This window comes from Hemitrygon akajei, chromosome 6 (genome assembly GCF_048418815.1).
Source record: "Hemitrygon akajei chromosome 6, sHemAka1.3, whole genome shotgun sequence".
NCBI lineage: Eukaryota > Metazoa > Chordata > Chondrichthyes > Myliobatiformes > Dasyatidae > Hemitrygon > Hemitrygon akajei.
The window spans coordinates 93439920-93465474 of record NC_133129.1 but is presented as its reverse complement, the minus strand read 5'-3'; the positions used below and the strand labels follow the sequence as shown (position 1 = coordinate 93465474).

Sequence of the window (25555 nt, the reverse complement as noted above, 5' to 3'; positions counted from 1 at the left end):
CTGGAGTCAGGGCCCTGTGCTTTGGCTCTTGGTAGGGTCACCCATGCCAAACAGGTCAAAGGGTAGAGGTCATACTAAGAGTGGTCCACAGATCCTCCAGGTTTAGGGGTTCAGCTCAGGATATAACAACCATGACTGGTCAAAATATATTGTTTCAGGAACACCAATGAAGAATCCTTCTATATCTGTGTCCGATGGTATATGGCCAAGGACAGACAGAGATGGAGGACCTTAATTTCTGCCCTCAGTGGTGTAAAGGGCAAAAACTAAGTAACCACACACACATACAGACATGCAGACACATCGCTGCACTGCCCACCTTGTTGGGTAAAGGCCGACCCAGGTGCCACGTGAATGCCATCTGTAGAGCGGACTGACTCATATCGGGTAGCGTGTCCATGAGCTGCTCGATTGAGTGGTCCTCCTTGGAGGTGGGTGGAGGCTTCCTCATGGTGCAAGGCGAGTTTGGCACCCAGCAGCTCCAATCGTACTGTCAGGGCAAGATCAAAATTCAAGGGTCAGATTGTAATGGTGAAATAGCATGAAAACTACAGATGCTGGACACCTGAGACAAAATAAAAAATATGCAGGAAACACCCATCAGGTCAGGCAGCATCTGTGGAGAGAGAAACGCAGTTGATGTATTCAGGGTCTAATCAAAGGTCATAGAACTAATTAGCACTGTTCCTCCTTCTGCAGATGCTCCGGAGTGCTTCCGGTGCTTTTTGCTTTGATTAGTTTGAATTTGGAGAGAAGATGTGGGCAGGGATGGGTTAGATTTTTAAAAAAAATTTTTTTATTAGTTTTTCAAAACATTTTACAAAATTAAAAACCCCAAATCCCAATGAGGAGCATTAATACAGAGCAAGGTTAAGCATACAATAATAATATGCTACAGAGGAAGAGAATTTAACAAAAAAGCACCTAAATTAAAGACAAGTGAGCTTAGTGTCCTCCCCAAGCCCCACAACACAAGAAAAAAAAGACAATTCCAGACCAACCACCACACAATATAGAGAGTATAATCCGGACAGTCAAACTCCCAGACTGTGAATACACTTAGCAACAGAGGATAATAATGCCTACTACCAGAAAAAAAAAGGGAGCTGAAAGCAAGGGACCGAAAAGAAAAAAAACCCTAGTCAAGAGGAAGGTTATGAAAGTACTCGATAAAAGGCCCCCAGATCTTATGGAACTTTAAATCCGAATTGAGAACTGAATAGTGAATTTTTTCGAGGTCCAAGCAGGCCATAATGTCGTTAAGCCATTGCGCATGAGTGGGCGGGGCAACATCTCTCCATCTAAGGAGGATCAAGCGTCTCACCAGGAGAGAGGCAAAGGATAGTATTCGGCATTTGGTCGGACCCAGACATAAATCTGTCTCGCCCCAAAAACTGAACAGAGCAATTAAGGGGTTAGGTTCTAGGTGCTGATTCAGAATACCCGATAGTGTAGTGAAGACATCTTTCCAGAATTTCTCCAAGCTAGGACAGAGCCAGTACATATGGATGAGAGAGGCCACGCCCCTCTTGCATTTATCACAGAGCGGACTAATGCCAGGGTAGAATCGAGATAGTTTAGATTTAGACATATGGGCTCTATGAACAATCTTAAACTGTAAGAGACAATGGCGAGCACAAAGAGAGGTTGAGTTAACCGATTTGAGAACTGAGTCCCAGCTCTCCTCGGATAAGGAGATATTTAAATCCTGCTCCCAGGCCATTTTAATTTTATCCACAGGGGCCCGTCGTAAGGCTGCTAGTTTATCTTGGATAATTGAAATTAAACCTTTACCTGGTGGATTAATGGAGAGAAATAGGTCCATAGCATTTTTCGCAGGCATTTCAGGAAAGTTAGGAATTAAAGGAGCAGTAAAGTGTCGGATTTGGAGATATCTGAAAAAGTGAGCGTTAGGCAGGTTGAACTTAACAGAGAGCTGTTGAAAAGAAGCGAAGCGGTTATCAATGAAGAGATCTTCAAAATGTCTAATGCCCTTCCTGTACCAAACATGGAACGCTGAATCGAACGTGGTAGGTAAAAAAAGGTGATTATGTGCGACAGGGCTAGAAATGGAAAACCCCTGGAAACCATAGCATTTCCTGAACTGAGCCCATATACGCAAAGTGTGTCTAACCAGAGGATTAGCTATTGATCTGGGCAGATTGCTAGGGAGTGCAGAGCCAAGAAGTGCAGATATAGATAATTCTTTAGTGGAGCTCAACTCCATTGCCACCCAGTTAGGGCACTCAGGTTGACCGTGGAAGAAAGACCAGAAGGCAGCACAACGTATATTAGCTGCCCAGTAATATAAGCGAAAGTTAGGTAAAGCCATGCCACCCTCTTTTTTAGATTTTTGGAGGTGGATTTTATTAATTCTAGAGCGCTTATTCTGCCACAGATATGACAAAGTAATAGAGTCTAAGGAATCAAAAAAAGATTTAGGAATAAAAATTGGGATAGATTGAAATAAGTATAAGAATTTGGGGAGAACATACATTTTGACAACATTGATACGACCTACCAAGGACATAGATAGAGGTGACCATTGTACCAGACTCTGTTTTGTAGCATATGAAAGATTGACAAAGTTTTCACGAAAGAGATCTTTAAACTTCCTTGTGACTGTAATTCCAAGATAAGTAAATTGATTATGGACTACTTTAAAAGGGAGATCACGAAATATTAGTTCTTGTGCTTTTTTATTAATTGGGAAAAGTTCACTCTTATGTAAGTTGAGTTTATAGCCAGAGATCTGGCTAAACTGGTCAAGAAGTGGAAACATTAGAGGTAAGGATGTAGACGGATATGAGAGAAAGAGTAGTAGGTCATCAGCATAGAGAGAGACTTTATGCTCAACACCCCCTCTCCAAATCCCGGTCAGTTCAGGAAATTTTCGAAATGCTATCGCCAGAGGTTCTATAGCCAAATCAAAGAGAAAGGGACTTAAGGGGCATCCCTGACGGGTGCCACGTTTGATATTGAATACTTGGGATTTCTGAAAGTTAGTTAGAACAGAAGCAGTAGGACACAGGTACAGCAATTGGATCCAAGAGATGAAACTTTGGCCGAGGTCAAATTTTTCTAAGACTGCAAAAAGGTAGTTCCACTCTATACAATCAAATGCTTTCTCCGCATCAAGGGAGATAACACATTCAGGAGTCCCAGTTGGAACTGAGTATAAAATATTAAATAGTCGCCGAATGTTAAAAAAAGGGAGACGGTTTTTAATAAAGCCTGTTTGGTCATCAGAGATAATGGAGGGAATAACGGTTTCTAATCTATGAGCCAACACTTTAGCTAAGATCTTTACATCAACATCGAGCAGAGAGATCGGCCTGTACGAGGAACACTCTGTTGGGTCTTTGCCCTTTTTTAAAAGAAGAATAATAGATGCCTCATTGAAAGAGGGTGGCAATTTGCCGTAGTTAAACGAGTCAGATAATACTGAAAGTAACTGAGGAGAAAGAAGTGAGGAGAATGATTTATAAAATTCCACAGGGAACCCATCAGGTCCAGGAGATTTCCCTGAGGACAGTGCAGAAATTGCAAAAGATATTTCTTCTAGTGATATAGGCGCATTAAGTTTGGCTTTGAAATCAGATGAAAGTGAGGGGATATTCAGATTCTGTAAAAATTGATCCACAGAGATATTGTCATTCAGGGATTCAGAGGAATAAAGCCGAGAATAAAAATTTTTAAATGCATCATTAATTTCTAAATGATCCGATGTAAAGTCTCCGTTGGGTTAGATTTTTAAGGTAAGTTCAGCTTTACTTGTCACATGTATATCAAAACATCGACAAATGCAGCAAAAGGGCATCATTTGCTACAATGACCAACACAGTCCAACGATGGGCCGCAGGCAGCCCTCAAGTGTCACCAAGCTTCCAGTGCCAACATAGGATGTGCACAGTTTGCCAATCCCAGTCCTAACCCTGAACATCTTTGCAATGTGGGAAGAAACCGGAGAACCCAGAGGAAACCCACGTGGCCACAGGGAGAACGTACAGACAGTGGCGGAATTGAACCCAGGTCGCGGGTGCTTAATAGCATTATGTTAACTGCTGTGCTACTGTGCTGGCCTATGGATGTGGGCAGGAATGGATAGGACAAAGGGGATATACGTGATAGGACAGGTTAAGTGTTAGTGGTGTAGTTAGAGGGTGATAAAGAAATGTGCTGTGTTGCAGATAGTAGGTCAGGGTGTTCAAAAGGACATGGAAGGTAACCGATCCAAAGAAGTGGGGGGGGGGGGAGAGACAAGAGCCAGCAGGTGATTGGTAGACTGAGGAGGGGTGAAGGATGACGGACAGGTGGGTGAGGGGGAAAGGTATGGAGTTGGGAGGAGATGGAGGTAGACAAGGGGAAAATGGAGCCAAGTGAGGGGAGGGTGATGGGGGGGGGGGGGACACAGGCTGTGTGGTGGTGATAAAAGTGAACTTTGAACATTTATCAAAGTATGTTACATTGTACAACCCTTAGATTCAACTCCCTACAGGCAGCCACAAAACCAAAAAACCCAAAAGAACCCAAAAAAGAAGACTTTCAAACACTCAATATGCAGAGAGAGAAGGAAAACAAATCATGCAAACAATAAAAGTAAGCAAAGAGCAGTCAGAACAAAAGTAAGTTCATAGACACGAAGTCCAGAGCAGACCACAGCCTCAGTTCAGCACAGAGTCAAGTAAATATTGTAGAGCATCAAGCCTACCATTTCCAGTAAGCAGGGTGAGAATGGGAACCATTAGGGGTGAAATGTAGGGCAGATGGAATCAGATGGTGAAGGGATCCAGTGGGTGAAATGTGTGGGTGATAGGTGCAGAGGGAGGTATAAACAGGCAAAAATCTCCATATTGCAGCATCTGTAACCTCTTGGGTTCTTGATTACTTTAGCTGTGCTTAGCAGATGCTTAGTATTCATCTAAGGAAGAGAAGTTCTTCCCATTGATGCTCCAAATGCTTCTACTGGGGCAGGGACCTCACTCACCCCAGGACGCCACAGCTCTGATTGGCTTGTCTAACTGTCAGCAGTCTCCCCTGCTCCGCGTCCACGGAGCAAGAATGACAATGGAGTGGTGTGACTACTGAGTAATGTACACTTTTAACTGAGTCATAATGGTACAAGCTGTGTAACTTTCAGTGCGTGAGCTACAAACCAAGGCCACTGAGGTGAAAGACCTGTGCACTTGAAAGCCTGCGTGATTTGGCGGCCCAGTCAATTTACTACAGGATCAATTGACTGCATTTGAACTTGCCACCTACTGGCAATTGATCTGATATGGCTCATTCCCCACCACACCCCCCAGATCTTTTTCCCCTCCTATACCAAGGTCAGACAGTCCAACCTGGAACAGGGACTGAGGGATCCCCCGAGTGTGGAGAGGTTGAAGAAGAGATGGGGGGGTACATTGGGGTCGGGAGGATGTAGGTGGAGTTGAAATGAGACAGAGCCCTTACCTGGCCATTGTTCACTGCAGCGTGCTGGGCCGAGCAGGTGAAAATCACCACGGTGAGGAATTTGAACAGCACCTCCCTGGTCTTAAAGCTCGTCGGCATTCCTGAAACTAGTACAGACAAGGTTAGATAGATAGATAGATACTTTATTCATCCCCACAGGGAAATTCAACATTTTTCCAATGTCCCATACACTTATTGTATCAAAAACTAATTACAATACTTAACTCAGTATAAATATGATATGCATCTAAAATCACCCTCTCAAAAAAAGCATTAATAAATAGCTTTTAAAAAGTTCTTAAATAGTTTACTAAAATACATTGAATGGTAACTTAAGCTCAGTCATAACCCCGGCACTTTAACATATCTTTCCCCTGGCGTTTGAATTGTAAAGCCGAATGGCATTGGGGAGTAATGATCTCTTCATCCTGTCTGAGGAGCATTGCATCGATAGCAACCTGCCGCTGAAGCTGCTTCTCTGTCTCTGGATGGTGCTATGCAGTGGATGTTCAGGGTTTTCCATGATTGACTGTAGCCTACTCAGCGCCCTTCGCTCTGCTACCGATGTCATACTCTCCAGTTCTGTGCCCACGACAGAGCCTGCCTTCCTTACCAGCTTATTAAGATGTGAGGCATCCCTCTTCTTAATGCTGCCTCCCCAACACGCCACCGCAAAGAAGGTTAGACGCTGGATGCCAAAAAAACACCTCAGGAAGCTCACTGTAAATCAGCCGTTTGGCTCTCGGACATAGGACATACCTCTCTTCAGCCCCATATTCAATCCTAGCTTCAACCCTCCACATTTTCCTACTCCTTCACCCTGCCTTTCTTCCTGCCCTCTCCGGTAGATGACCCTTCACATACCTGTGAGGGAGAGTGTGCTGGGCTTTGAAGTCGGATGGGCTTGGACCAGTGACATGGCAGACTGTAGCTGTTGGAGGGTGAGGAGTGAGAGGTTGTCTGAGATGAAGTGTGGGATGGACAGTAGTTTTTGTTGGGCTCTAGATCTTGGTCTCTGGGAGCTTGATTTTGCTTGTGTGGTGTGTGGTGGGGGGGCTGATGCGTTTCAATTAACAAATGGGGAGAGGGTTGATGCTTTGCTGCTGCTTGTGTGTGGGAGGGAGGCTTTGACGTTCTAACACTTTTCTGTCACCCATTCTGTTTCGAGGAGGTCTGTGAAGAGTAAGGATTTCCCTTTGTATACTGTACACATTCTCTGTCTTTACCATGCCCAGTATCTGTCCTCCCCTCTCTGGGATCACATGGTTTCTCCAGGAGTTCCCAGGAAGGGGGAGAGGTGATGTCCAAATTTGAAATTCCCTGTCTCTGAAAGGCAAAATTCTGCAGATGACAGAAATCCGACAGAAAGTGCTGGGAAGTCTCGGCAGGTCAGTCAGCAGTTGAGGAGACAGAACCAATGGTGATGTGTCAGGTTCTGGTGGAAGGCTGTCGGACTGACTCATCCACTCCCTGAAGATACTGCTGGATCTGCTGAGGATCTGGATTTAGATTACAGTTACAAAACCTTCCACCCCACCGAGTCCACACCATCTAATTACACTCATGTGACCAATTAACCTTCTAACATGTATGTATTTGGAATGTGGGAGGAAACTGGAGCACTGAGAGAAAGCCACATGATCACAGGGGGAACATACAAACCCCTTGCTGACAGTGCCAGAATTGAACCCAGGTCTCTTCTTATTATTCGGCCTCCAACAGAATCCCTCACACTGAAAACCCTTCAATCCCCATCTGGTTCTGAGGACTAATACCTCCTTATTGCAGACACCCTTTGGCTACCTACAGTACTGTGGAAAACTCTTGGGTGTATATATATATTTTATATAGTTAAGGTGCCTAAGACCTTTGCACAGTACTGTAGTAAGTTTTTGTATTTCACTGTACTGCTGCTGCAAAAAAAGAAACAAATTTCATGACATCTGTGAGTGATGATAAACCTGATCCTGATAAGGGTCTCTATTGTGGACTGAGAGCGGGAAGTGGGGGGGGGGGGGGAGAGGGGAATCATGGGTGGAAAAAGGGGAAAGGAAGATGTGAGTGAGTGGGAAGCACCAGAGAGACACTCCATAATGGCCAATAAACTAATTGTTGGGAATCTAATGACCTTAGATTGTGTGTGTGTGTGTGTGTGTGTGTGTGTGTGTGTGTGTGTGTGTGTGTGTGTGTGTGTGTGTGTGTGTGTGTGTGTGTGTGTGTGTGTGTGTGTGTGAGTGTGTGTGTGTGTGTGTGTGTGTGTGTGTGTGTGTGTGTGTGTGTGTGTGTGTGTGTGTGTGTGTATACACGTGCACGCGCGTGTGATTTTATACATATATATAGAGTCTCATGGAAAGGTTTGGGCGCCCCTGGTCAAAATTTCTATTGCTGTGAATAGTTAAGTGAGTAGAAGATGAGCTGATCTCCAAAAGTCATAAAACTAAAGATGAAGCATTCTTTTCAACATTTTAAACAAAATTAGTGTATTATTGTTGTTTTGTACAATTTTAGAGTGAAGGAAAGGAAAGGAGCACGGTGCAAAAGTTTGGGCACCCCAAGAGATTTGAGCTCTCAGATAACTTTTACCAAGCTCTCAGAACTTAATTAGCTTGTTAGGGCTATGGCTTGTTCACAGTCATCGTTAGGAAAGGTCAGGTAATGCAAATTTCAAAGCTTTATAAATGCCCTGAAATACTCCTCAAACCTTGTCCCAGCAATCAGCAGCAATGGGCTCCACTAAGCAGCTGCCTAGCACTCTGAAAATTAAAATAAATGATGCCCACAAAGCAGGAGAAGGCTGTAAGAAGGTAGCAAAGTGTTTTCAGGTAGCCATTTCCTCAGTTTGTAATGTAATTAAAGAATGGCAGTTAACAGGAACGGTGGAGGTCAAGTTGAGGTCTGGAAGACCAAGAAAACTTTCTGAGAGAGCTGCTTGTAGGATTGCTAGAAAGGCAAATCAAAACCCCCATTTGACTGCAAAAGACCTTCAGGAAGATCTAGCAGACTCTGGAGTGGTGGTGCACTGTTCTATTGTGCAGCGACACCTGCACAAATATGACCTTCATGGAAGAGTCATCAGAAGAAAACCTTTCCTGCATCTTCACAACAAAATTCAGCATCAGAAGTCTGCAAAGGAACATCTAAACAAGTCTGATACATTTTGGAAACCAGTCCTGTGGACTGATGAAGTTAAAATAGAACTTCTGGCCGCAGTGAGCAAAGGTGTGTTTGGAGAAAAAAGGGCGCAGAATTTCATGAAAAGAACACCTCTCCAACTGTTAAACACGAGGGTGGACTAATCATGTTTTGGGCTTCTGTTACAGCCAGTGGCATGGGGAACATTTCACTAGTAGAGGGAAGAATGATTTCAATTAAATACCCACAAATTTTGGAAGCAAACATCACACCATCTGTAAAAAAACTGAAGCTGCAAAGAGGATTGCTTCTACAATAGGATAATGATCCTACACACACGTCAAGATCCACATTGGACTACCTCAAGTGGCACAAGCTGAAGGTTTTGCCATGACCCTCACAGTCCCCTGACCTAAACATCATTGAAAATCTGTGGATAGACCTCAAAAGAGAACTGCATGCAAGATGGCCCAAGAATCTCACAGAACTAGAAGCCTTTTGCAAGGAAGAATGGGCAAAAATCCCCCAAACAAGAATTGAAAGACTCTTAGCTGGCTACAGAAAGCGTTTACAAGCTGTGATACTTGCCAAAGGGGATGTTACTAAGTATCGACCATGAATGGTGCCCAAACTTTTGCTTTGGGCCCTTTTCCTTTTTTGTTATTTTGAAACTGTAAAAGTAATCTTGATTAAAATATTAAAGAAATGTGTCATCTTTAACTTTATGCCTTTTGGAAATCCGATCATCCTTTACACACTTAGCTATTCACAGTAACAGAGATTTTGACCAGGGGCGCCCAAACTTTTGCATGCCACTGTATATACTGTATGTGCTTAAGTACATTACAGCATATCCCAAACTCTGGTACTCCCTCCCTAAACTGCTCTCTTTGTTCCACCCCCACCCCCCAAACTGAGGAAATGTCATCGTTAAATCTATCTCTTTGGCCAAGCTGATGTTCAGATCTCCCTGTATTGTAAATTGCCCCATGATTAGGCTAGGTTAAATCAGGGGATTGCAGGGCCCTGTGGCTTGAACGTCTAGAAGGGCTTATTCCATGCTCTATCTGAATAAACAAACTAACAACATTGAACATTCAGCAACATAATTTGCTAAATTAATCCTAGTATGTAAGTGAGGGGTAGAACCTGGGGACAGCTAATGGGAATTTGGGGAGAATAAACTGGGATTAGTATAAATGGGTGGTTGATGGTTTACGATTTACTAGGATGTTACCTGGGTTTCAGCACTTAAGTTACAGAGAAAGGTTGAACAAGTTAGGTCTCTATTCATTGGAGCGTAGAAGGTTGAGGGGGGATTTGATCGAGGTATTTAAAATGTTGAGAGGGATAGATAGAGTTGACGTGAATAGGCTGTTTCCATTGAGAGTAGGGGAGATTCAAATGAGAGGACATGATTTGAGAGTTAGGGGGCAAAAGTTTAAGGGAAACACGAGGGGGTATTTCTTTACTCAGAGAGTGATAGCTGTGTGGAATGAGCTTCCTGTAGAAGTAGTAGAGGCCAGTTCAGTTGTGTCATTTAAGGTAAAATTGGATAGGTATATGGACAGGAAAGGAGTGGAGGGTTATGGGCTGAGTGTGGGTAGGTGGGACTAGGTGAGATTAAGAGTTCGGCATGGACTAGGAGGGCCGGAATGGCCTGTTTCCGTGCTGTGATTGTTATATGGTTATATGTTATATGGTTATATGGTTAGCATGGACTCAGAGGGCCGAAAGGCCTATTTCAATGCTCAATGACGCATAGACACCCAAGGGAAATCCACTTGGTCACAAACCAGGAAAACTCCACAGATGGATATTATCCAAGGTCAGGACTGAACCCAGGGTCACTGAGACAGGGAGGCAGTAACTTTATCACCTGCACCACGGAGCTGCCCTCAGTATTGTGGCTACGTTTGGATCATCAAACAGGCTTCAGGGAGAAAGCAGGGAAAAGTTATGAGCCAAGTGTCTGAGTGGCTGGAATGTGTATCGAGGCACACACCCACAGTCCGGTAGCTAGAAAATTTATGGCCTTAAATAAACCTGCTGTAACACGCTGACCTTGAAGTTACAATGGAACTGCTACTCATCCTCCTCTACCTTCTACATGACTCCAGACCCAGAACAGTGGCTGAGTCTTAACCCCACCCTCCCCGCACCCAGGGGGCAATGAACAATGGGCATTGCTGCAGCGTCCTTATCTCAAGAGTGGTAAAACCCTAGTGGTCACTTCATCTCTTGGATCCAGGTTCCAAACAGGAGGATATAGTGGTTCAGGACAAGATCCATTTTTTGGAGAGGTTGACAATGGGGCAACACCTGGAGCTGCTCTTTTCTCAACTGATTGCTGTCCCCCCCAACTATACCTCAAAACTAGAACTTCCACTCACCAAATTCAGGAAGCTCTGCAAATCCCTCTTGGACCACATCCTTCAGCCAAGCCTGCAACTCCACGTCTTCAAGTACGTCGGAGTCACTCTTGTAGTAGAGCCCCATGATGTTCTTCACGTACCTGTGGGACAGAAACATGATTAAGCATCCTCTCCATCTTGTTTGTCTGCAAGACCCTTCTCTGAGAAACCCTTCTGTCTTACCCCATCCCTGGTCTCTGTTTCAACTTGGAAATACATTGCTGTTCCTCCATCATCCATGGGTCCAAACCCCGTGACTCTCTTTCCAACATTACTGTTCACCAGAGGAGTGACATTTAAGAGAGATTTGTGCAGGAGAGCAGAGATAACTGGTAAATTTGTGAATTGATAATTGGCTTTATTATTGCCCCTGTTGGAAACCACAGTTTTTCTAAAATAATACTTTGTATAAGATTTGTACTTTTTTATAAACTCGTGTATTTTCCAGAGTATGTGGTGGATAATCTTCACTCACTGGCAGAAAGTGATATAAAGGCTAAACAGTTTCTTACCTATCTCATTTTTCATTGGCTAAGTATTAGCACATGATGTAATTGTTTTAATTATGTAGCCTATTAACTAGTTTATGCCTATCTAAGGAATTTTCCTAATCTTATCTATAAAGTATTAGTATAATATAAGTATTATCTATAAGTATTAGCACATTACCCACATAATGTAGTTGTTTTAATTATGTAGCCTATTAACTAGTTTATGCCTATCTAAGGAATTTTCCTAATCTTATCTATAAAGATGGTGCAAATGCGAGGAGCTAAAGATAGCACCAGGTATTTTTGGACCTGGGTGACTACTTCGAGTTCATTGGCGAAACAGTTTAAATCTTCTGCTCTCAAGTCTTTTTTCCCCTTTTCAAGGTGGCTGGGGTCCTGTCAGAGTCCATAATCTACATTTGCACTCAAATTATGTTCTTCACAAGACAGTAGTTTCTTTCTCTTCAGAACTTGCTGAGTTTTGGGATCTCCAGGATCTTGGAAGATGAGCACCCTTGGGGTGCCACCCTGAGAGCGACCCAATTCCTCCCCACTGTCACCTACTGAAGTGTCATGGGAGATTGAGACATCGAGACAGTGGGTTGGAAGCCCCCGCACACGAGCCACAAGAGAGAGTCTGCTGATTCTCAAGTCAGGGAAGTTGAATAAGCAGCACTGCAGACTGCAACATCGAAACAGTGGGCTGTTGGCCTCCTCTCTTACTGTGGCAGGAGTGATATCGCTCTCTCCCCCGTTAGAGAGGGAGAGAGACAGGGCCTGCTGAGAAGTTGACGTGTTGGGATGGACAGTAGTTTTTATGGTCTCTGTGGGCTTGCTATTGCTCACATTATGTGTGGTGGGGTGGGGGGCGTGGGGGCTAATGCTTTTTGATGGAACAATTGGGGGAGGGGGAGGGCTGATTTTTAAAAAAATTTTATTGAACACAAACAAAAATAGAAACACTAAACATATGCTGACAAAGCCAGGGATTCACACATAAGCAGCAACAAATATACGAATAAACAAGAAAATCCACTCTAAATACTGTTGGACAGAAGGAATTATATCTAAAAGGAGTCACAAAACGAACATTTACAGAGATAACCCGAAACGTTGACAGATTTGTACAGTCTTTGCAGCTTTCTGGTTATGGGAAGTTTTCAGAGTAATAACGTATAGTTTGAAGTCTGACATAAGAAATATAAATGAAGGTTTCTTATTGCTGTATTTGCATTTATGGATATAAAATTTGCTGTAAATTAACAAAAGATTTATGATAAAGAAATGATCCCTATGAGATTTGGTATTATTAGTAAACCCAAATAAGACATTTTCAAAACAAAACGTAAAATCCACATTAATATATTGATGTATAAATTGACAAACAACAACCCAAAATGTTTTAACATATTCACAATCCCAAAACAGATGAAATAAATCCTCTGGATATAAACCACAAAAGGAACAGTGAGCTTCAATATTAGAGTTAAACCTTGTCAAATAAACATTGGTTGGATAATATCTATGTATAATTTTAAATGAAATTTCTTTATTTTTATTCCTCAATAAAAATTTATTAAATAAGCCCCAAATACTCCTCCTCCTCAGATTCCCCAAGCAACTCTTTCAAAAACTAACAGCCGTAGGAATAGAAGTAACGTCTTTTTGAAACAAACTTCTAATACCTTTATTAATTCTTTAAAAGACAGAGGAAAACAAATCTTTCCTACAGCTGTACTGGATGGATCCAAGTTGGGTAATTCAACTACCAAATATGATGTAGTTCTAAACAACATAATTACACCAGAGGGAATTGCATCCATAAGAACAGCAAATTCTTTTGGAGTCACAGGAAGTTCAAAGGTGGATAAAAACTCAGTATAACTCAATAAAGTACCGCTTAATTTAAATGACTGTTTAACTAACAAAATATTATTATCAAACCAATCTTTATAAAACAAAGGTTCATTCTTATAAGTTATATTGTGGTTATTCCAGATAAATTAACTATGTGGAGAAAAATTGTGTTTGTAAATCAAAGACCAAGATAAGAGTATCTGTTTATAAAACTGAGATAAACAGAGAGGAACTTCGTCTATTTTGTAATCACATAAAAGAAAAAATTTCAATCCACCAACCTGGGAAAAGACAAAAGAAGGAATACAATTCCATATAGAAGTAGGATTACGTAAACATTGTTTAACCCAATTAATTTAAAAAGTATTATTAACACTGTCAAAATCAAGAAAATTTAGACACCCCCCCGTCATAACTATTCATGACAGCAGATTTTTTTAATATAATGAACTTTACTTTTCCATAGGAAGTTAAACAACATGATGTCTATCAATTTACAGATTTTTTTTTATCAATGTATAAGGGGAGAGCTAAATATATATATATCTGTATATATATAAAATCCTGGAAAGACCTTCTGCTTTACAAAGCAAAACCCGGCCTTTCAAAGGTAAATCCCTTTGAAGCCACTGGTTTAACCTCTTTTTGGTTTTGTCTATAAGAGGTTGAAAATTACCCACACACCTTAAGTATCCATTTTTAACAATAGTTATCCCCAACTATGTAACTTTGTCGTTTACTGGAATATTATTAATTATAGATTGAGTGTAACCTTTAAGAGGAAACAATTCACAATTCACAATAGGTCTGAGGTTTTGGAAAAAACAGAAACACGGTTTAAAGCCAATGAGATTTCCAAAACATCATTTAAGAAAAGAGTTGTATCATCTGCAACCTGACTAATCAGAAAATTGGAATTTGCACAGGAAATGCCTTTAAGAGGACTAGACTTGATGGAATAGTTGAGCAGCTGAGCACATAAAAGGAAGAAATAAGGTGAGATAAGAAATAAGGTGTAAGAGCCTTACAAAATAATGGACCAAATCCAAATTTACCAAGAGCAGAGAAGATAAACTGATGCTCAATAGTATCAAAAGCTTTGTAGAAATCTAAAATACAATGTAAAATTATCATTTTGAACAAGATGAGAATAATCAATAAAATCTAAAACTGATCTGACACTATTAGAGATATGACAATCCTTCATGAAACCTGACTGTTTTTCATCAATAATAAATGGTAAAACTACTTTCATTCTGTTAGCAAAGATTTGGGCCAGAATTTTATAATCGCTATTGAGAAAGCAAATAGGACACCAATTATCGATAAATAATTTATCTTTTCTTGGTTTAGGAATTAAAGTAATAAGACCCTGTGTTAAAGAAGTGGGAAGAAATTCTTTATCAATACATTCTAAAAACAATTTTAGTAAAAAGGGAGCTAGGATGTCAGAAAGCATCTTACAAAATTCTTCAGTCAGACCGTCCACACCCAGCGACTTATTATTTTTTAAGTTTGAAATGGCAGCCTTAACCTCTCCCAAGGTAATAGGAGCATCACACAGGTCTTTCTGATCATTGGACAGGTTCCTAAGAATATTAATATGATTAATGAAATATAGTGTAGATGCTTCACAATATTTTGAGCTATACAGTTTACTATAAAAAGCAGAAAAATATTTTGTTATTTTTTTGAAGTCCTCTGTAATCACACCATCAATATTAAGCCAATGAATGGAACTGAATTGGGCACGTTGCTTTTTTAAATGAAAGAAATAAGCCGTACTCTGTTCACCCTCTTCCAACGATTGTTTTCTAGATCTCACATATCCCCTTCTGCCTTTATAAGATAAAGATGGTTTACTTATCCTTCAACAAAGACAGCTCCTCTTTATCTTTCCCTGAAAGGTTATCTGGAAACAATTCACATAAATCTGCAATCTTTGAGATCAATGATTGTTCTCCCAATTTTCTTTTCTTTACTAAATCACTACTGTATTTCCTAAAGAATTTGGCAGATTCAAATTTAAAAAGTTTCCAATTTGTAGAGAAATTATTCTCTACCACCTCTTTATGTAAAAAGTAAGTTGCCAGCTTCCTGACGAAGGGTCTCAGCCTGAAATGTCGACAGTGCTTCTCCTTATAGATGCTGCCTGGCCTGCTGTGTTCCACCAGCATTTTGTGTGTGTTGCCAGCTTTTTAATGTGCAAAGAGACAACTTCATGCCCCAAAATGGAATTATTTAATTTCCAATAAGATTTAAAATTGGATTCAGCTGAAGATAATACAATTTTTATATGGATAGCTTTATGATCTGTTAACAGTGAGGGAAAAAATTATTATTATCTCTTAAGGTATCAGATAGTAACCAGTAATCTAGTCTAGACATGCATGTAATAGATTTATTAGTTCAAGTATAATTTCTAACTCCAGGAAAGTGCTCTCTCCAAATATCTATGATATTAAACTTCTGAATAAAGCTAGTAAAGTTATTATAAGTAGTGTGTTGCCTTGGTGGCCATTGATCAATATTTTCATCTAATACCATATTAAAGTCTCCTCCCATAACAATAAATACATCAGGAAATTTAGAGAGCCAATAATCAAAATGTTTTTCCAAAATCTCAAGTAATCTATCATTATAATTTCTAATATTATAACCATAAATATTAGCAATAAGAAACATCTTACCACAACATTGAACAATAAGAACCAAAAAATGTCCATTCGTATCCGCCTCAGAGTGCAAAACATCTCTTTTAAAGTTAAACATCAGAGTAAGAACACCTGCAGCGAGGGCTGGTGCTTTGTTGTCACTTGTGCGTGGGAGGGGAGAGTTGGGAGGGCTTTGGGCTCTAATGTTTTTCTATCATTTATTATTTGTTTTTTTCCCCTCTCTGTTTTGTGGATGTCTGTGAAGAGTAACAATTTCAGGCTGTATATTGTATACATTCTCTAACATTAAATTGAATCATTGAAGCCACTGATTTTTCTAAGCCATCATCTTTGTTCCTTTTGTCTTCACATTCATTCATTCACCTCTTAGCATTGTTTCTTAGCTCTTTATTTAGCTTGCTTAGAATTTGTATGTTTGCTGTACTCTAAAATGAACTATCAATAGAATTAAGACTGCTCATCATTCCTGACATACAGAAGAACCCTAGGGTTCAGAAAATAAACAGATTTCCAACACCATATATACTGATCCATTCATCACAAGCCATCCATTTCATCACATCAGTACATTGAGGTAGTGCAAGGGAAAAGCAATAACAGGATGCAGAATAGAGTGTTACACTTGCAGAGGAAGTGCAGTGCAGACAGACAACATGGTGCAAGGGTCATAACGAGGTAGATTGTGAGGGCAAGGGTCTATCTTATTGTACTGGGATATGTTCAATAACCTTATAACATCAGGACAGAAGCTGTCCTTGAACCATGTGGTGCGTGCTTTCAGGCTTTTGTATCTTCTGCCCAATAGGGAGAGGCGCCAGAGGTTTTAGTCGACCCAGGCAACTTCTTCCAGATCGTCCATAAAACAGCTCATTCTTCCTTTCTCGTGTCTGTCTTTTCCTTTCATGGTGGCTGGGATTCCATGATCTGCAGTTCAAACTACGGTTCGCTGCAAGTGGTCCTGGCATTTCGATATCTCCGTAGTGGCCTGGGAGATGTGCGCCTCCGGGGGGGGGCGGGAGGGAGGGGTGACCGATTGGATAACCCGATTCCTCACCGATTTTGCTGACTGAAGAATCGTGGGAGACGGAAACATCGCTCGAATAGGCAGTGTGCACTACTGTCGGAAGAAGGCCCCCCGTACTCGAGCGATACCTCCCCCCTTCTCTCTCTCTCTCGATAGTGAGTGGGAACCTATTAGTCCTTGAGTTGGGGGGGGGGGAGCTTGGAGAAGTGACATAAAAGATCGTAATATTGGAACAGCGAGTTGCTGCTTTCCCGCTCTCATTGTTGCAGGAGTGATCACTCTCTCCCTCGCTGGTGAGAGAGAGTCTGGCTGAGATACCGAAGTGCTGGGCTATGGACTGTAGTTTGATGGACTCTGGATCAAGGTCTCTTTGAGAGATTTGCATAGTAGTGGGGGGTTACTGTTTCTGCTGGGTCAGTGGCTGGGAGGGGCGAGAAGGAGGGTCGATGTTTCTGCTGCTGTTTGTGTGTGGGGGGGGAGAGGGAGCTTTGGAGTTCTGATATTACCATCACTCATTCCTTGGGGATTCTTGTGACATGCATGTCTGTGAAGAGTAAGAACTTAAGGTTCTATACTGTATAATTTCTCTGATATTAATTTGAACTGTTTGAAAGATAGAATGTCTAGGGTGTGTGTGGCCATTGACTATGCTGGCTGCTTTAGCGAGATAGCGAGAAGTGTAGACGATCTGTCATGTGCCAAGCTATGTCCACAACTCTCTAGAGTTTTTTTTTGTTTGTGGAGTATGGAATTTTGGGTTGAAGGGAACAAGAGGCTTTTGAGAAAATATGTAGGAAAGCTGCAGAGAGTCACCAAGATCCAGGTGATAGAAACAAGAGGCAATTGACACTTTCTAAAGTGTAATTGGAGAGGCACTGATAAAGAATAATTTGCCACACTACTGTGAAAGTACAGGCACGTGGGCTGATGGAATTGTTCTATCAGCATAGAGTCAATGGGCAGAATGGCCTTCTTTCCTGCTGTGACAGGTCCTCTCATCTCTGCAGACCAACCCTTAGCAACTGCAAACCAATAACAATCTTATGAAGCAATTCAGCAAGCCAGGCAGCATCTTTGTAGGGAAATCAACAGAGTGATGTTTCAGGCCAAGACCCTTCATCCGAAGAAGAGATCTTGCTCCCTCTCAGATTAGAGTGGCTACCAGTGTGTTGGCTTCTTCCTAGTGTGGAAACCCATATTGATGCAGCTACAAAGAAGGCACAACAGTGGCTGTAGTTCATTTGGAGTTTGAGGAGATTTGGTTTGTCACCAAAGACACTTGCACATATCTACAGATGTACCACGGAGAGCATTCTAACTGGCTGCATCACTGTCTGGTATGGGGTGGGGCTACTGCATGGAGCAAAGTAAGCTACAGAGATTTATAAATATAGTCAGCTCCTAACAGACTTACAAACCCGCTCTTTGTTCCACATTGACAAATACAGTGCAAAAGTCTTAGGCACTGTTTTGGACTGAGACCATTCATCAAGTTAGATATCGGCTAAACCTTGAGAGGCTACTGCTGGTGTTATACAGTATGGAAACTGGCCCTGTGGCATGTCCTGAATCCACAATGACCGCCATTTACAGCCTCCCTTCGATGGACTCTGTCTGCACTTCTTGCTGCTTCAGTGAAGCAGCCAGTATGATCAAAGACCCCACCAACCCTGGCCGTTCTCCCGTCTCCCCTCTCCCATTGGCCAGAAGACACAAAAGCCTGAAATTATGGACCACTCCTGATGTAGACCTCTTGAATGATAAAGTAGATTCTTGGCCCCTTGACCTCACAGTCACCTCATTATGATCTTGAACTTTATTGTTTACCTCCACTGCATCTTCTCTGCTCCCTTCCCACTCCCTGTTACACAAGCATGGCAGTGGACGAACCCAAGTACAGAACACAGGCGTGGAGGCAGAGTCGGGAGGCAATATTAACATAGCGAGCATGGAGTCGGCATCCAAGAGTGATGCTAGACCTAGAACTGGCAGTCCTAAGAACCATGAAACAAGGTTACTCACACCAGAGTCAACCAACGAACTGGCAGCACCTTGTTGTGGTCACAGGGTTTTTATCCTGCATTTGCTGATGGAAAGCAGGTGTGTGTAGTTAGTGGAACCTGGGAATGATTGGAAACTAAACGAGGGGATTGAGGCCCAATTCCTGAGGTAAATAGACAGGTGGGGGATTGCCAGAAGGGACCATGACACTCCCAGCCCACAATAGAGACCCATATCAGAATCAGGTTTATCATCACACACATCCGTCATGAAATTAAAAACCATGAATACATAAAATTACCACAAAAATCTTGTGCATCCTAGCTATAAATGTGTGCCCAAGATGCTTGCACAGAAGTATATGTGACTATATACTCCCTGAGGTTCATTTTCCTGAGGTGATTCATAGTAGAACAAATAAATACAAAATATTGAAATACAAGAACAAAATAAATCTCTACAAACAAACGAAGACTGGCAAACAACATGTCTCCAATTAAAAATGTAATCCTGTTACTCTGACTTCCAGAGAAACTTACTTGCTGATGGCAGCCCAGATTTGGATTCCATCAGCCTGGTAGAAGTATTCCTTCAGCCCCTGCACTCCTCGGTCCTCCAAGTTGTCAGGGAAACATATGGACCTGTAGGTGAATGACTTAAAGGTCCTCTGGGCAACTGCATCCAAGCCAGGGCCACCCGAGGCCACTACCTGGGGGGAAATATCAAAGCAGATTTCTCCAATCAGAATTTAATTGTTTCTTGGCGACATAGAGGAGTTGAATGCCTCTCAAACCTGGTCCACTGCATAATAGGATCAAGACTGATCTCATTATTAACTCAATACCCTATGTCCGTTTATTGCCCCCTCCCACTGTAAGCCAACACTGATCAGTTTTCACCCCCTTACTTAGCAAGAACAGTGGTACAGTGGTTAGCAATAACAGTATTACAGTGCCAATGAACAAAGTTCAATTCCCATCACAGTCTGCATGGAGTTTGTACGTTGTCCTTGTGGGTTTCCACTGGGTGCCCCTGTTTCCTCCCACATTCTAAAGATAGGTTAGTGGGTTAATTAGATTCATTGAGAGACTGTGTGGAATAGGTCCTTTCAGCCCTTCGAGCTATGCTGCCCAGCAAACCCCGGTTTAAACTTGCCTAATCATAGGTCAATTTACAATGCCCAATAATCTACCAACCGTCTTTAGACTGTGGGGGTGAAACAAGAGCATTCGGAGAAAACACACGTGGTCACAGGGAGAACATACAAACTCCTTACAGGAGGGGCAGGAAATGAACAGGCTCATGAGTGTAATTGGGCAGTGTGAGCTCATTGAGCTGGAAGGGCCTGTTACTGTGCTAAATAAAGAAAGAAAGAATTGAATGAAAACAGATCTTCAGCCAGTTGAGCCCTTGCTGTCCCATTTGCATTAAACCATTTCCCCATCTGCCCATCACCTTCCTCCGGTGCCCCTCCTTCTTCCCTTCCACCCACGGTCCTTTCTGCTCTCCTATCAGATTCATTCTTTTCCAGCTCTCTCCTCTCCCATCTATCTTTCTTTCCTCCCTTGCTTCTCTCCTCCCATCACTCCTTCCCTCTGTAATAAACTAACTATTTCTCTCCTTACATCCTTGCTGGTTTTATTTTTCTTTTCTCTAAATTTTGCCTTGTTTCTTTCTGTCTTTACATTAATTTCCTTTGTCCTCCCTTAATACCTCCTTGCATTCCCTCCATCTTTTAATTTCTTTTAAACATTGAAATTCAGTTTACATGCACCACTTGTGCTCATTCCACATTCCCTCTGAGTGAAGTTTTCACCTCCCACCCTTAACCCATGAACTCTAGTCATAGTCCCACACCACCTCAGTGGAAAAAGCCTGCTTGCATTTACCCTATCTGTATCCCTCATAATTTTGTATACCTCTATCCCTCATGTAAGTAGGGTGCCTAAGACTTTTTGCGCAGTACTGTATTTGTCAACGTGGAACAGATAGTAAGTTTGTAAATCTGATGGGACCAAAGATTGCTGGGAATGGTGAGGGTGGTGCACTGCAGGAGATGTGGGGGAAAAGTGGCAGTAAGGGAGTGCATGGGTGGGCGAGAAGTAGCGCGGCTGCAGGCACACCCAGCCCTGAGGTTCCAGGCAAGGTCATTTCATTCCAAACAATTGTTTTACTAATCATTACAGAATGTCTCTCTGGTGTTTCCTGCTCCCTCCTCTCTCCCTTCCCTTTTTACCAACCATAATTCCCCTCTCCCTACCCACTTCCCACTTTCAGTCTACAATAGAGATCCACATCTGAATCAGGTGTATTGTCAATCACAGCTGTCATGGAGTTTGTTTTTTTTGGAGTAGAAGTACAGTGTAATACATAAAATTACAGTACAGTGCTAAAGTCTTAGGCACACATATACAGTAATGGTACGAGTGGTTTTGCTGATAAATTACTTAGGGTGGATATGGCAAATACTAGAGGGCATAGCTTTGAGTTGAGATGGGGAATGTTTTTTCTGGGTCAAGTTTTTTTTGTTACAGAGTGCATTGCCTGAGGAGGTGGAGAAAGCAGGAATTTTAAGAGGTGTTTAGACAAGCACTTGGACAGGCAGGGGTATAAATTATCCACTGGTTAATGTGCATTTTAAATTGGTGTCATGGTTAGCAATGACATCATGGCCAAAAGGCCTGTTCCTGAGCTGTAATGTTTGAGATTGCCCACACAAAGAAACATAATCCTCTTATCTTCCCAGCCCCCTCTGGAACTATCCAAGGTGCTGAATTCAAGATCAGCCATTAAAGGACACCAGATTCATCAAGATGCAGCTCCTTAGAGACTGTGTTAGGGAATTGGAGTTGCAGCTCGATGATTTTCGGCTTGTTGGGGAAAGCGAAGCAATGATAGACAGGAGCTACAGGCAGGTAGTCACCCCAGGACCACAGGAGACAGATAAATGGCTGACTGTCAGATAATGGAGAGCACTCCTGTGGCCATCCCACTCAACAATAAGTACCGCATTTTGAGTGTTGTGGGGGTTGACCTATTTCTCAAAGGGCTAAGCAACTATGGCTGACAAGGGAAGTTAAGGACTGCATGAAAGCTAAGGAAAGGGCAAATAAGGTAGCAAAAGTGAAAGGGAAGTTGGATGATTAGGAAGTTTTAAAAATCCAACATAAGGTAACTAAAATGCTATAAGAAGGGAAAAGATGAAATATGAGGGCAAACTAGCCGATAATATAAAGCAGGACACCAAAGGTTTTTTCAGTCATATAATGATCAAAAGGGAAGTGAGAGTTGATATTGGACCACTGGAAAATGACACTGGTGAGGTAGTAATAGGGGACAAAGAAATGGCAGATGAGCTTAATAAGTATTTTGCTTCAGTCTTTACATGGAAGACACCAGCTGTATGCTAGAGGTCTGTAAGTGTCAGGGAGCAGGAGTGAGAGCCATTGCTATTACAAAGGAAATAGCGCTAGGCAAACTGAAAGGTCTTAAGGTGGATAAGTCACCTGGATGAGATAGACTACGTCTCAGAGTCCTGACAAAAGTTGCTGAAGAATAACAAATGCATAGGTCATGATCTTTCAAGAATATCTTGATTCTGGTATGGTCCAAGAGGGTCGGAAAATTGCAAATGTCACCATTCTTTAAGAAGCGGGGAAGACAAAAGAGAGAAAATTATAGGCCACTTAGCCTACCGTTGGTGGTTGGGAAAGTGTTGGAGTCCATTATTAAGGACAAGGTTTCAGGGTACTTGGAGACTAATGATAAAATAAGTCAAAGTCAGCATGGTTTCTATAAAAGGGAATCTGTTAAAATTCTTTGAGGAAGTAACATGGAGGGTGGACAAACACGAGGCAGTGTATGTCCTTTACTTGGATTTTCAGAAGGCATTTGATAAGGTACTTCACATGAGGCTACTTAAGAAGATAAAATCCTATGGTGTTACGGGAAATATACTGCCATGGATAGAAAAATGGCTGACAGGAGGCAGTGAGCGGGAATAAAGGGGGCCTTTTCTGGTTGGCTAGTGATGTTCCTCATGAGGTCAGTATCGGGACCACTACCTTTCACATTGTCTGTCAATGATTTGGGTAAAGGAATTGATGGCTTTGTGGCAAAGTTTGCAGATGATACAAAGATAGGTGGAGGGGTAGGTAGCACTGAGGAAGCAATACGATTGCAGCAAGACTTAAACAAATTGGAAGAATGGTCAAAAAAGTGGCAGATGGATTACAATGATAGGAAATGTATGATAATGCATTTTGCTAAAAGGAACAATATTGCAGGCTATTATCTAAATGGGGAGAAAACTGAGGTGCAAAGAGACTTAGGAGTCCTCATGCAAGAATCTCAGAAGGGTAATTTACAGGTTGAGTCTGTGGTAAAGAAGGCAAATGCAACAGTTTCAAGGGGAATAGAATATAAAACAAGGAAACAATCCTGAAGCTTCATAAGACACTAGTCAGGCTGCACTTGGAGTATAGTCAACAGTTTGGGTCCCTTATCTCAAAAAGGATGTATTGTCATTGGAGAGAGTTCAGAGAAGGTTCATGAGGATGATTCCAGGAATGAATGGGGTTAATATATGTGGAGTGTTTGGCAACTTTGTGCCTGTACTCACTGGAATTTAGAAGAATGCCTGGGGATTTCATTGAAACCTACCGAATATTGAAAGGTGATGTGGAGAGGATGTTTCCTATGGTAGGGGTATCCAGAACTAGAGGGCACAGTCAGAAAATTGAGGGACAACTTTTAGATCAGAAGTAAGGAGAAATTTTTCTAGCCAAGGACTGGCAAATCTGTGGAAAGCTCTGCCAAAGAATGTGATAGAAGCCAAGTCTGTGGGTATATTCAAAGCGGAAATTGATAGATTCCTGATTGGTCAGGGCATCAAGAAATATGGTGAGAGGGCAGGTGTATGGGGTTGAATGGAATCCAGGATCAGCTATGATGAAATGGCAGAGCAAACTCAATGGGCTGAATGGCCTAATTCTGCTCCTATATCTTATGGTCTTATGTCCAGTCAGGGGTTTGAGGAAGATTGGGGAAGACTGCAAAGAGATTCTGCATGTGTTGAGTGTGGGTCAAACAAATTTTGAAACCCTGCATTGATAGATTTGAATGCCCTTGATTTAAGATTAAAGATTAGCTTTATTTGTCACAGGCACATGGAAACATACAGTGAAATGCACCATTTGCATCAAATCAAATCAGTGAGATTGTTCTAGGCTGCCTGCAAATGTCACCATGCATCTGGTGTCAATATAGGATGCACACAACTCACTAAACCCAACGTAATGTCCTTGGAATGTGGAAAGGAACTCGAGCATCAGGAGGAAATCAATGTGGTCACGGGGAGAACATACAAACTCCTTACAGACCAGGGTGGGAATCAAACCAGAGTGTTACAGCCAGCGTTGTAGTAATGTCATGCTCACCACTACACTACCCTGCAGAACGAAATTTCAGCAGTTTGTGATCAAGGCCACAAAGGGGAGGCTTACTCTGGCAATGACACCGTGCTTGCCCAGGAGCTCGTTTCTGGCCCTTGTGTTTATCTCCAACGTGTATCTTGTATGTGGAGTCAGAAGCTGAAGAAAGAAAGGAAGGATCACCAGGTTATTCAACACAAGTTTGGGACTGCAACTTAACTCAGACCTGTGCTGACAAAAGAGCTTCCACACAAAAACACTGGAAAAGAGAGTGGAAGGTGAGGCCTATTGTTGGTGAATTACCCTCCCATTATCTCACCAGCAGATGAGGGAAAAAAGGCAAGGAGAGTGTGTAGACCGTGGTTCTAGCCATTCACACAAATAATCCCTTTTTAGTTATCATTTTCAAGGAAACTTCACCTGTGACCAGGAAGTGGTCTTCATCCAGTAATTTTTCATTCAACTTAGGTCTCAGTACAGCTTCACCCACCATAGCCATGAGTGAATCTCTGCCCACCAGTTTCTAGTGAAGCTCTGCCCACTATTGTCTCCAGTGAAGCCCAGCTCCTAGTCCACAGTAGTCATCCGCACAAGTCCCCAATGAAGCCCCTCCCACCATAGTCCCTAATCAAGCCCCTCCCAATATAGACCCCAGTGATGACCCTCCTACCCTAGCCCCCCGGTGAAGCCCCTCCCACCATAGTCCCCAGTGAAGACCCTCCCACCATAGTCCCCAGTGAAGCCCCTCCCACCATAGGCCCCAGTGAGGCCCCTCCCACCATAGTCCCCAGTGAAGCCCCTCCCACCATAGTCCCCAGTGAAGCCTCTCCCACCATAGTCCCCAGTGAAGCCCCTCCCACCATAGTCCCCAGTGAGGCCCCTCCCACCATAGTCCCCAGTGAAGTCCCTCCCACCATAGTCCCCAGTGAAGCCTCTCTCACCATAGTCCCCAGTGAAGCCCCTCCCACCATAGTCCCCAGTGAAGCCTCTCCCACCATAGTCCCCAGTGAAGCCCCTCCCACCATAGTCCCCAGTGAAGCCTCTCCCACCATAGTCCCCAGTGAAGCCCCTC

At 42.4% G+C, this 25555-nt stretch overlaps 1 protein-coding gene across 1 annotated transcript in view; it reads right to left on the bottom strand.

Annotated features, from left to right (window-relative positions):
- alox12 (arachidonate 12-lipoxygenase) overlaps positions 1 to 25555 on the bottom strand; it is a 72123-nt gene that overhangs the window by 4507 nt on the left and 42061 nt on the right. The window contains exons 9-13 of the mRNA XM_073048887.1: positions 24556 to 24642; positions 19591 to 19760; positions 10983 to 11104; positions 5458 to 5564; positions 320 to 490 (exon numbers count right to left, since the gene is read on the bottom strand). Of these exons, the coding sequence (XP_072904988.1) occupies positions 320 to 490; positions 5458 to 5564; positions 10983 to 11104; positions 19591 to 19760; positions 24556 to 24642 (657 nt within the window). The remainder of the gene's footprint in view (positions 1 to 319; positions 491 to 5457; positions 5565 to 10982; positions 11105 to 19590; positions 19761 to 24555; positions 24643 to 25555) is intronic.